We start from the raw sequence: 13,374 nt of genomic DNA, 5'->3' as shown, positions 1-13,374 counted from the left end.
CATTGTTTCAACATAATGAGGCTTTTTATGAGAGGTCATGGTCCCAGAGTGAGTTTCCCCCACAGTGACTGCCAATCAGCTCATCCTAACCTGAAAAGTACCACCTTTCTCTAGTGAGAGAAAGGATGTCCTGTTACTTTCTATACTAATTAAGGTCCTCATTCTGCAAACCCTTACGTGAGTTGTCTCACTGACTGTCAGTGGGGCTACTTGAGTAAGAAATACCTTATGCTTTGAGCAGAGACTGCAGATGGTGCGGAAGTATACATACTGGACTTTCTACCTAACTATCTATTTCTCTCATAATTGAGTTGAACCTTACAATAAGAAGCTATTATACAAGTGTACCAAAGAAACAGTTAAATTAAGAAACAAATCTGGGTTCAAGTTTATGAGATCTCATAAAAATAATACTGAGGGTGAATTAAAAATCAGGATGCTTATGAAAAATGCAACAACATCCTCTCACTAAGCACAATTTGTTCTTTTAGCCATAGCAAAGGCCTGCATATCTGTTTTACCCTGAGTTGTAGGAATCATACAAGCTTGGACTGTAGTGCTAGCTGATATTAACTAGTGGAAATCCTTCTACATTTATCTTTCATCACGAAAGCTGTAAATCTGATGCATGTTTTCCCCACCATCAAAATATCAACAATTCTGAGGTTCTCTTAATGATACAAACAAAAAACATTTCATAATAAGACATTTAGAACCAATGTTATACATTGTTGACAACGCAGTATCCTTACCCGTGATATTGCAGTAAACCTGGAATGGTCCAAGCGGTCCACTTCCATCAGAATCAATATGGAAGAAACCAGACGTCTTCCCTTTGTGACGATAGGCTTCACACGACTGCTCATAGATGGCTGCAATACAGAGAGATGTACAATACATCAGAGATACAGTGAGGGCACTGGTAGGCATGCATGTATCCACAATTCTAACAATTGTTAGTGGCATTATTTATCCCCTTGATTGACTGCTGGCTTGTATTTCTGGCCCCAGTTCAGGAAATGGGAGTTAAACACATGCTCGAGTGCTTTCCTGGATAGAGATGGATCTAAGCATGTGCTCTGCTGAATTGGGGCCTTAAACAATGGGAAGCTTGTATTTTCCTGACTAGGTTAATTAAATATTTTAAAGGACTGATATAAAATTAGACGAGTGCCATTGTCCAACTGAAGGGATATAGCACACACTGGAGAGCAATAACCTATATATAACTTACAACATGGACACCCCTGAAAGCCTGGACAGTATGGGCCACAGCTGTTCCATACCATCCCTGGAGTAGCTGGCGAGTTCCCCATTGAAAGGGGAGCCAGAGCTTCTTTCAGTGTCTACCACCCTAGAGGAAATGACCAACAGTCTGTCTCTGCCAGGAAGACAAAGGTTCAGGGCTACTTAGAGAGATCATCACTCTATTTTTATACATCACGCTCATGTTTTGTTTTCTCATGTATAAATCTTCCTGTGCTGAAGGATACATGCCCGGAGAAAGCTTCAATACAGATAAATTCAAGGGGTAAATAATACAAGCTGGGACGGTCACTAAAGAGCAAGAAGAATGTGGTAAAACCTGCCCAAAGGTAAAAGCAATTCTTTTGATTTTACACAGCTATATACAAAGTTCAGGCAAGATAGGACACTCTCAATAGCTAATTTATCTCTTGGGCATTCTATTACCACTAATAATGACCCTAAGTCCTTTAAGAGTCATATATACACAAATGTTTTTGTCTGTACACAGGCACACACATACACATTCAAATAGTTAATTCTTTCACTTCTGGCAGAGATACTTGGTAAATAGCCTCCTTCAGAACTGATGCTAACATGTCCCCACAACAAGCAGATTTTAACAGCAGCTGGTGGCTCCCTTGGCATGTAGGAAAATGCATTAGGCCATACAGTTCCTATTACAGATCAAGTGTGGCGAGACCCAAAATGGCGAGACCCAACACAGGGGATACAACCAAAAGAGGTGCTGGAAAGGATAATGGTATTGATATATATCTATTTTTTTGTATATCATACATGATGACGCCATAGCTTCCGGATTACAATTCACATTTTCTAGCATCCTTAATTTACAATAATGAGAGAGACACCCCACAATCCACATGCCATGGAGACAAAGAGAAAATCCCTCAGGAGAGAAAGCTAAGTGGTGAATGTGTGCAGATCTTCTGAGTGGAATTTTGAGTGTCTATGCTCACTTTCTCACTGTAAGAGCACTTGATTCTATTTCCATGTAAACTACTACCAGACTACATTGATCTGAGTTTATTAACCATAACAGTTTATTTATTGTTGTTTAACTTATTCCTAAAACTCAGCCAGACTTGGCAGATGGATCAAGACTTTTTTATCCCTACAAGACACACATTACCTGGGACATACGGTAGTTCTGAAAATGCAAGCAAACACAGCAATATATGGCCTTGCAATGAATAAGCTCATTAGCGACAATGATAGCAGAACACAGAGTAATATACTTGAGTATCATCTTTGGCTGCTGCAAGGTCAAATCTCTATTTTTCTTGCTCTTTGATTTTATGTGTACATTTAATACACACACAAACACACACAACTATACAGCGATACAGCATGCATATAGACGGAGGTGCACACAGGGGAATTTGAAAGTATCCCATTTGTTAGATTCTACACATTTCTTCCTAGGTGCCATCCACTTTTCAGCCATCAGAGCTGTACTGTTAAATTAGATATACTATAGTCTTTGTAGTGTTGATGTTGTAAATAAAGCTTTGCTGTTCACAGTGTCTTTCATCCAGAAGGATCTCAAGGAGCATTAGAGTGAATCTAAAAAAAATCATCCCCTCCCCCCTACCCACTTCATAAAGGCAGCTCTTCTGTACTAGGAAGATCACACAGCTGCTAGGTTTATATATTTTTTTCTTAATGGAAAGAGAAGAATTGTTTTCTCAAATGGATGATGCTTCAGAAGGAAAGATTTTAAATAGACAGAATGGAATTCTGGACAGAGCACTGGGGCTGATGCTGCTACTATTTCAAAAATGCTGAAAGACATAACAGCCATAAGTGATCAGGTCCATGTTTTAATGTCTGCTAAGAAAGCAGCTCCTCAGCAGCATTGTGCTCGGGGCATGGTCCCAGGGTGACTCAGAGAAAAGTGTGCCACAGTAGGGGATTGGGGTGTAGGGGGTCTGATCTAGCTAGGTGGGGTTCAAACATAAGGGGCAGTAGTCGGAGGGGAGGGTTGGAGGAATCGCTAGAGCTGGGTTCAGTAAGCAAGTCAAGGTAAAAGTCAGGCTGTGTTGGGGACTGGAGATCAGAGGTAGTAACAGGCTGGAATCAAGGTCAGAGTCAGAGACCTGAGACCAGAGATAGCACCAAGCTGGAGTCAGGAGTCCAGAGTCAGGGTCAGGCTGGGATCAGAGACCAGAACACAAGGTGAGCTCTGGAGTCACAAGTGGCTCAAAGTCTGTGTCATTGCACAGACAACTTCCTGGGGAACCTTTCAGGGCTAAATAGTGTTGTTGGCCAATCAGAGGGAGGCAGGGTGCTGTCACCCTGGTTCTCTTGGGCAGTACTTTCTGCGATGACTATTCTCCACTGTGCTCCCTAAGTACAGTCTTGTCTGGCTTCCCAGTGGCACCGTGGGAATATCAGACATCCCAGACTTTGCAGATGTAGGTTCTAGTTCCCGCAGCCTCTCATTATCCACCATCTTCAAGGGTGCTCTTCCACTGAGTGGTTGCTGGGCCTCATTTATCTGAGTGGTCTTGATGAAAACCTTTTACTAGGTCAGAGGCATGAGCATGGGCAATGGGTTCCAAGGAGCATTCTTTAGGACCCTAGCCCTCTCAATCAATGAGATAGTACAGTCTTCCCCTCTATAATTTGGAGTCCAGGATAGCATGGACTATATATTCCTCATTCCCTTGGACCTGGACTGGTGGGGACGGCTGTTGGGACTCACCAGGAAAGGGATCCTCTGGGAAAGGCTTCAGGAGGGAAATCTTGAAAACAGGATGTAAGAGATTGAGAGAGCTGCAGTTTGAATGTGATGGGGTTGATTTGCTGACAAATCTGGAAGGGCCCACGGAACTGGGATGGCCTGTTTGTATGGAGGAGTTTTGTAGCAAGCCAGACAATTTGACCATCCATGTTAGCTGGGCGTTCCTGGTATTGACAATCTGCATATTACTTGTTGTCTGTTTTTGCGCCTTCTAGGTGGTCCTTAAGCTCCTCCGGAATATGGTGAATTTGTTGGATCCTGTCAGCAGTTGCTGGGTTTGAAGAGGCAGCTACCAAACTGGGAGGGATTGCAACTGCTTTGGAGGACAGGGTCAAAATTCAAAATGATCTGGACAAGTTGGAGAAATGGTCTGAGGTAAACAGGATGAAGTTCAATAAAGATAAATGCAAAGTGCTCCACTTAGGAAGGAACAATCAGTTTCACACATACAGAATGGGAAGAGACTGTCTAGGAAGGAGTATGGCAGAAAGAGATCTAGGGGTCATAGTGGACCACAAGCTTAATATGAGTCAACAGTGTGATACTGTTGCAAAAAAAGCAAACGTGATTCTGGGATGCATTAACAGGTGTGTTGTAAACAAGACACGAGAAGTCATTCTTCCGCTTTACTCTGCGCTGGTTAGGCCTCAACTGGAGTATTGTGTCCAGTTCTGGGCACCGCATTTCAAGAAAGATGTGGAGAAATTGGAGAGGGTCCAGAGAAGAGCAACAAGAATGATTAAAGGTCTTGAGAACATGACCTATGAAGGAAGGCTGAAGGAATTGGGTTTGTTTAGTTTGGAAAAGAGAAGACTGAGAGGGGACATGATAGCAGTTTTCAGGTATCTAAAAGGGTGTCATCAGGAGGAGGGAGAAAACTTGTTCACCTTAGCCTCCAATGATAGAACAAGAAGCAATGGGCTTAAACTGCAGCAAGGGAGATTTAGGTTGGACATTAGGAAAAAGTTCCTAACTGTCAGGGTAGTTAAGCACTGGAATAGATTGCCTAGGGAAGTTGTGGAATCTCCATCTCTGGAGATATTTAAGAGTAGGTTAGATAAATGTCTATCAGGGATGGTCTAGACAGTATTTGGTCCTGCCATGAGGGCAGGGGACTGGACTCGATGACCTCTCGAGGTCCCTTCCAGTCCTAGAGTCTATGAGTCTATGAGCTAGCAAGGCCAGCTGAAAAACCACAGTTTTCAAATAAGGGACTCTGCCCTATGGAGGCATGGTCAGTGTTGTATGAGAACTTGGCATAAGGAAGGAGGGATAACTGGTTATCTTAATGGTAACTGACAAAACACCATAGGTATTGCTCTAACACTTGGTTCACCCTCTCCATCTACCCATCTGTCTGTGGATGGTACATAGAGGAGGTAAAAGTACAAATGTCCATTAGCAGGGCCACTTCACAGCAAAAACATGAGACAAACTAGAGGCCTTGGTTCAAGGCGATATGTTTGGAAGCCCATGAAGTCGGACCAAATGAACCACTAGGAGTCGCAGCATGGTTTCAGCAGGGGATAGCTTATTACAGGGGATGATGTGCACAATTTTGGTCACTTGGTCTACAACAGTAAAGACCACTGTGCAACCAACACAGTTAGGGAGTTCCACTATGAAGTCCCTGGTGATTGAGACCCAGTGTCTAGGCTGGGTCTCCAGGGGTACTAGGGCATTGAGGGGCTTAGGACAGGGAGTCTTGGAGTGAGCACACTGGTCACAAGAGTTATCCTAGTCCTGGACTTTGGCTCACGTACAGGGCCACCAGAAGAAAGGGAAAGCCATGCAGAAATCTTCAGATGTCCAATATGTCCTGCCAAAGGAGTGTCATGGCAGAGAAGGAGCTCTTCTAGCTGTGGAGGAAGGATGGGGCTGGAGTGGATATGCACCCATCAAGGCAGATGATCCCATCCTGTATGGAGCATTGCATTTTGATTCTGGCTCTCGCTTGCTCAGACTAAGTAAATGGGTTATCCTTTGAAGCAGATCAGATAAGATCAAGGTGGTCTTGGTTAATCTTGGCACTAACGAAGTTTTGAGCTATTAGGAGATAGGGTCATTTTTGGTTAGGGTCCTTGACCTCTTGATAGTATGCCCTCTTTCAGAATAGAGTGTCTGTTTTCCTATTCCTGGTTCCTGGGCAATAAGTGATGACAACATTCAATTGAGAGAAGGATAATGTCCACCTAAGTTGTCTTTGACTCAAGGCTTGAGCATTCCACAGATATTCAGGGTTCTTATGGTCATCAAAGACTTGCCCTGGGTGGCGGGATCCCTTGAGGTTATGACACCACTCTTTAAAGGCTGATTTAATGGCAAGTATTTCCTTATCTAATATCTCATAATTCCATTTGGCAGTGGTGAGTTTTTGGCAGTAGTAGGGACAGGGGTGCAATATCTACTGAAGACCATGCCTCAGAGAGTATGGACCCAATGGCTACACTGGAGGCATTGGCTTCTGCTATGAATGCCTGAGCAGAGTCCAGGTGTGCCAGAATGGGAGCCCTGGTGAAAGCAGCCTTGAACTGATTGAAAAGATGGTGAGCTTTGCAGGTCCAAACAAATGTGATGGCTTTGTGGGGGCTATTTTCCCTGAGAAGCCAAGAATGAATTGTCGGTAAAAATCTGAGACACTCAGGAAGCTCTGTAACTCCTAGGAGTACTTGGGTGCTGCCCAGCCACTGATGGCCTCTATCTTCTGGGGGTCCATTTTGATGCCCTCTGGGAAAAGGATGTAACCCAAGAATTCTGTGGAGGAATGGTCAAAGGTATATTTTTCCAATTTCACAAACAGGCCATGCTTCCATAGTCTCTCCAGGATGGAATGAATGTGATAACAATGCTGTTCAGGATTATCTGAAAACACAAGTATGTCATTGAGATAGAGGACTACTTACTGGTCCAGGATATCTCTAAATACATTGTTCATGAAGTGCGGAAAGGTTGTGGGAGCATTGGTCAGCCTGAATGGCATTACTAAATATTCAAAGTGCCCATACCTGGGTCGAAAGGCAATCTTCCATTCATTTCTTGCCCTGAGGTGCACTAGGTTGTAAGTGCTCCGGAGGTCCATTTTGGTGAAAATTCTGGCAGACTACAAGCCATCTAGTAACTCTGAGATTAAGGACAGGGTTTCAGACCCTCGGCTGCTTTAGGGCCCCAACAGTCTATGCAAAGGCATAGCATTGTATACTTTTTCTTAAGAAAAAAGACCGGAGCCCCTGCTAGGGAGGTGGAATGCTGGATGAAGCCCTTGGACAGGTTTTTCTTCGATGTACACATGAAGAGCTGCCTGTTCTGTCTTAGACCATGCATATATCCATCCACAAGGGACCATCACTCTGTTTTGTAGGCCTATGGATCAGCCATAGTCCCAGTGTGGAGGTAGCATCTCTGCATTTTTCTTTTCAGAAATGTCCACATAATCCCAATACTTTTCATGGAGATGGGGAATCAGACTTGGAAGTGACTCTTTCTGGCTAACCACCACCATCCAGAGTTCTCCCACAGGTGTTCTCCCTTCTGATCAGCTGCAGGATCCCAGGACCAAAGAATTGAAGCTGGCTGCATGCAGGCAGACCCTTCGGCAGTATTCAGAAGGGAAGTTGATCCTCCTTTTTTTCCAGGAAATATAAGGGTCATGCTGCTCCAGCCAGGTGATGCAGATAACTAAGGGTAAGTGTGGAGACTGGAGCACACTGAAATGTAGCATTTCTCAATGACCCTGGATTATAGCCTCTAGGAGTACTGTTTCCTGTGTTAATAGCCCTGAGGACAGGAGGAATCCTTGGACGGTACTTCATATTTTCCACAGTACCCCCTAGGTGGGGCGCTGCATGGTCTCCTAAAGGCACTGTGCAAACATCAGCCATCCCTAGCTCTGCAGACCTGAGTTCTAGTCCTCACATCCTCGGAGCCACCACGTGAATCACCCACACCATTTTTCATGGTACAAGGATTTTTTTTTTTTTTTTAGAAATCTCTCATTGGGCCTGCCCTTAGATTTCACTCCTTGCAAGGTCCGATGAAGCTACAGTTTGGGGTATCATCTTTCCAGGCAGTATATTGGTGGGAGTAAAACATGCCCTGACTGTAACAGTTACTGGATTGAGTCCCTAATTAATATTCATTCTGCATTAAACATAGCTCAGCTAGTCTCTTCCTGAGGTGTTTTTTTTGTCTGATGCATAGTAAATTGTGAGCGCCTAAAAGAGCTGCAATTGCCAATCTCTAGCAATACATATGTACATATTAAATTAAAAAACAACAACAACAACAACAACAACAACAACAACCTGTTCCTCATGCATTCACAATCTTAAAGGCTACAGGGAGCTTTTCAATTACAGATACTGCTGACAAAGGCAACCAGGATGGGTTGGGGAGAGGGGGAAGATCATCACAGGCGATTAAGTAGCCAGCCAAGCAGTCATGCTTTGATGAATTCATAAGGTTCCCAAATTGCAATTCATTTAGTGAATTTGCTGTCATCATCGATACAGAACAATTCATCTTGGCTCATTAGGTAACTTCTTGATTACAGCCTTTGCTTTTTTATTTATTTAGTACAAAGGATGGTGCAAAGAGCACAGACATAAAATATTGCATGTTGGCAGTGGACTAGTGCTTCTAGAAAAATCACTTTTCATCACTGGGTCTTTCCCTCTATCCCCAAATGTCACATTGCCCAGGGACCAGACACCTCTCTGAATTAACAAGGAACAACATGAAGACCCAGTCATTAGTAATGTGGATCCGTTCACCACTACATGACACTTTTGCAACCATGGTCGTTGATAACCACAGCCTAAAGAGGCAGGCAGTGGGCTAGATTCTCAGCTGGCATGAATCAATCCAGCTATATTGGTTTCAATGGACCTATGCTGATTTATACGTGATGAGAATCTGTCCTAGCATGTCTTCCCCTTGGCTATAACAGAGTTACAATAGTAAATAGTTAGCAAGAGTTTGGGAAGAGATATAAATCATCAAGCTTCAGGGAATAAGGCAGCCTCTAACTATTGGGGCTAGGAGGAAGCTATTTATGTGTGTTGTTTATTCTATAGCAACCTACTGCAGTGTTTTTTTACACTTTTCTGTGACACAGCTGGTATAATGTCGGAGGATAATGGACTAGATGAACTGTAGGTTTGATGTAGTATGAGCAATTCCTATGTTCTTATGGTCAGGGGACAAGAGGTTGGTGACACTGGTATGGAAGGAATAGTGTCTAAAGGGACACACAAATCAAATATTTTTCAGAGATATTTTCTTACCATTATCATAAGAAACTAGAACTGGTTGAATAGTATTTGCAGAATAAACAAACAGACACATTTAGAAACATGTTAAAAAAAGAAATAACTGAAATCATTTAAAAAAAACATTTTGCTTTTCAGTGTTTAGGCTGCTTTCTTTTTTTCCCTATCTCTCTCATCCCAAATGATAAAATTACATTAGTCAGTTTCTGTTTGATTCCTTGTCATTCTCAAGATCTTCTCATAGTAGCACAATGCTTCAGTGTTTAGATTTCAAGCCCTGATGAGAAACGTGTCTCTATTTTATTTGAATGTTTCAAATGGAATTTTAAAAATTAATCACAAATGTTTCCATTGATATTGGGTTTTATAAAATTTATGATCGCCACAGGGAAAAGGTAACCTAGAATTTAAATACATAAGACTCTGGGTAATCAAATTGTGTGTCTATTTAGCTCTATAACACCATCTGCACAATTTTAGTTGAAAAGATGACATTACAGAGCCTGGTTAGCGACTGTGTGTTAATGTATGGTGTTGTCACGGTAGAGATAATTCCATAGGTAAGCACCTATGACGTGCTTGGATCAGCAATCAGGACATAGTGAGAAGGCACAAAGGCCATAGTGATAACAGCTCTGTGACAGAGGGAAAATTGAGAGGAAGGGAGGAAGAAGAGTTCCTGCATTTATAATGGGGACACTTATTGGTTGATATGGGTAAGAAGAAGTGTGCGAAAGGAAGCTAGTTCTTTTCTTAGGCTTCAGAAAAGTGTTGGATGCATTCTATATCAAAAAGGTGCAAAAAAAGGGCACAACCCCCTATTTTTTGTCATCATTTGCAGGTCACCTGGACACATTTTCTTGTGCCCTATCCATGCTGATGTCTGCTTCACATTTTCTGTACTCTGCATCTATTGCTTGTTTCAAACTAAAATGATGAAATTCCACTTTGCTAACCAGAGAATTCATGCTTTAGGTTACACTAACCTGAATATCAGAGAGGTAGCTATGTTAGTCTGGATCTGTAAAAAGCAACAGAGAGTCCTGTGGCACCTTTAAGACTAACAGACCTATTGGAGCATGAGTTTTTGTGGATGAATACCCACTTCGTCAGATGCATGAAAGGTTATGCTCCAATACATCTGTTAGTCTTAAAGGTGCCACAGAACTCTCTGTTGCATTTTACTAACCTGAGGACGTCTGCATGGACAAGAGAAAAGGAAAAGCTCTCTTTTCTCATTCTATTTATATAGTCAGAAAAGCCTTGTGAAAGTGAACAACAGATTAAGGCCTGGGCTACACTAGCGGGCAGGTGGGAGGGATTTGAACTAAGATACGCAACTTCAGCTACGCTATTAGAGTAGCTGAAGTAGAAGTATCTTAGTTCAACTTACCTGGCCATCCTCATGGGGGTGAGTCGACTGCCATGGCTCCCCCATCGACTACGCTTATTCCTCCTGCCCAGGTGGAGTACGGATGTCGATTTGGGGATCGATTTATCGCCTCCAGACGAGACACGATAAATCAATCCCCGATACATCGAACACTACCCACCGATCTGGCGAGTACTATAGACATACCCTAAGAGTCAACTGGACAGAACTAGGCCCTGAGAGTCTTCTCCAAGTAAACTAAACAAATATTTATGTGCTATTTTATGGTTCCTGCTGACCAACCAAACTTCACCGATTTGAGACTCAACCATTTTGGGATCAGTGTAAAGGGATTACTGTAATGGTCCTTAAAGTCTCCACTTCCCAAGATTTAGTCATGCAGTGGGATCTGTACCAAGAATAGGAAATAGCTTGAACTATTTATCATAACATGTTATCAGATGTTGACATGTTAATGTTGACCACTGTTTGCACTAATGACACTTTTACTAAACAGAGTAGGGCTATTCAGAATTTACTGAGAGTAGAACTGGTCAAAATATTTCAAACAATTTGTCTCATCGCCATTTTATGAAAACATATTTTTGGTTAAAGATTATTGACATTTTCTAAACATTCAGTTTTTGTGGAAAAATATTTTTATTTTTTTAAATTAATCAAAATGCGATCCACAATGTTATCAAAGTGATTTTATAGATATTTAATTTGGTTTTTAATAAAAATATTCAAAAGCCAGTTTGATGAAATAAATATTCTTTAAAACTGAAAAACACAGTTGTGAAACATTTTTTTGATTCCTTCCACATGAAAACAATTCAAAACTGGATTTTATTTTATTTTTTGGGCAAAACTAGTTTTTCATTTTTGACCATCCCTGATCCAAGGCTAGATCCTCCTCAGCATCTCCACTGGCTTCAGTGGCAGTGGACTGATTTATACCCATTGAGGAACTCAACATCATATTTGATCAAATTTATAATAAATCAGTGTTTATTATTTTTTTCTTCCATTAGCTCGGTGAGATCTATGGGAGAGGGAGCTAGATGTTATACACAGAACTCTGTCATTCCACTTTTGCAGTCACTTCTCAGAGAAGGGCTGTGCTCGTTAAGGCAGTTTTTAACAGATGCTGCAGTGTTTCACTGAGGCATTTAAAATGTTCCCAAATGTAATTACTTAAACTGACATCGCCTGAGAGTTAAAATCCTCCCCCCATGAGGGACACGATTTCCTAAGTACTATCCAGTTCTTTTCTGATTAGCTTCTTGGGAATAGGGTGAGCTGTTCTGTTGGAGTTCTTAATGCACACATCATTGACAGGTCAAAATGGTGCATTCCCCAGCCCCTTCTGAACTCTCTGTGAAACACACATATTCATAAAGAGTTCAAGGCAGAAGGCACCTTTGTGATACTGTAGTCTGACCTCCTGTTTAACACAGGTCATGAAACTAACCCAAATTTTACCTAAAGCAGATCTTTCAGAAAAATATCCAATCTTGATTTAAAATTGGTCAGTGATGGAGAATCCACCACAACCCTTTGGAAATTGTTCCAATAATTAATTATACTCCCTGTTAAAAAGCGTATGTCTTATTTCCAGTCTGAATGTGTCTAGCTTCCACTTCCAGCCTGCAATGTGAGCCCTTACTCAGGACTCCATGTAAACTTGGACATCTGCCTCTGAAGCTCATACCACGATGTGTTTCCCTATGTTTTAAGCTGCACTAACTAGATTAAAGCTAACGGGGTATAGATACCTACATGAGTGGCAATCACACCTCCGACTGCAGCATAGGGACAGCCTCAATCTGCAAGTTTACTGATATTTACTTCCAACCTCATCTTGCCCCCTCCCTCAGTTCAAGTGAAATTTCTGTATTATCTTTTGCTGAACACAGAGATACCCTTTCATTATTGACATCCCTAGCAGCTGGCTTTGTCTAGCCTAAGCACCTGTCAGCTTTTCTCCAAACTTCTAGTTGAAATAATTCCCCAATCATGTTCATTTTCTGTGCCAGCAGTCTAGTTCCATTTTGATTAAAGGGAAGTCCACCCCTTCTTTATAGGTTCTTCCTTTCCAAGTATTCCCCCTGTGATTAGTATGCTTAAAGTCCTCTTCTTTGCACTCTTCTCATCCACATGTGAAGACACTGATGTTTCCCTTGCTTAGCGAACCCTGCATGTTGAACTGAACTAAGTGCAGAGAAAGCTACAGTAGAGACTCTGGACTTTAGCCATTTTTCTAGTAAACCTAGCTAAAAAGTTTCCTTAAATCATTGATACCAATATGAACCACAAGCACTGGTTCCTGATCAGCACTCAAAGTTTGCCTTATGAGATACACTACCTTTTTAGAGCTGACAACAAATCATTCAACAAATTCATTCACTTAAAAAAATCAGTTTTTCCAAGCATTATTTCCCAATGTATTTATAATTACTTTGGGAACTGATCACAAACAGTTCATTACAAATATTCAGTAGTTTATATTGAAAATAAGAGCTGTGTAGATTACTTTGGATTGGTCAAATATGTCCTCAAGGAATCAATTCTGAAGCACTTAGAGGAGAGGTAAGTGATTAGGAACAGTCAACATGGATTCACCAAGGCCAAGTCATGCCTGACTAACCTAAATTACCTTCTATGACAAGATAACTGTCGCTGTGGATGAGGTGAAAGCAGTAGACATGTTATTCCTTGCC

General features: G+C 41.8%; 1 protein-coding gene across 1 annotated transcript in view; it reads right to left on the bottom strand.

Annotated features, from left to right (window-relative positions):
* Positions 1–13,374, bottom strand: part of CNTNAP5 (contactin associated protein family member 5) — a 439,165-nt gene that overhangs the window by 157,241 nt on the left and 268,550 nt on the right. The window contains exon 12 of the mRNA XM_050916993.1: positions 753–872. Coding sequence (XP_050772950.1) covers positions 753–872 — 120 coding nt within the window. The remainder of the gene's footprint in view (positions 1–752; positions 873–13,374) is intronic.

This window comes from Gopherus flavomarginatus, chromosome 10, assembly GCF_025201925.1.
Source record: "Gopherus flavomarginatus isolate rGopFla2 chromosome 10, rGopFla2.mat.asm, whole genome shotgun sequence".
Taxonomy (NCBI): Eukaryota; Metazoa; Chordata; order Testudines; family Testudinidae; genus Gopherus; species Gopherus flavomarginatus.
This window is presented reverse-complemented; position numbering and strand designations above follow the sequence as displayed.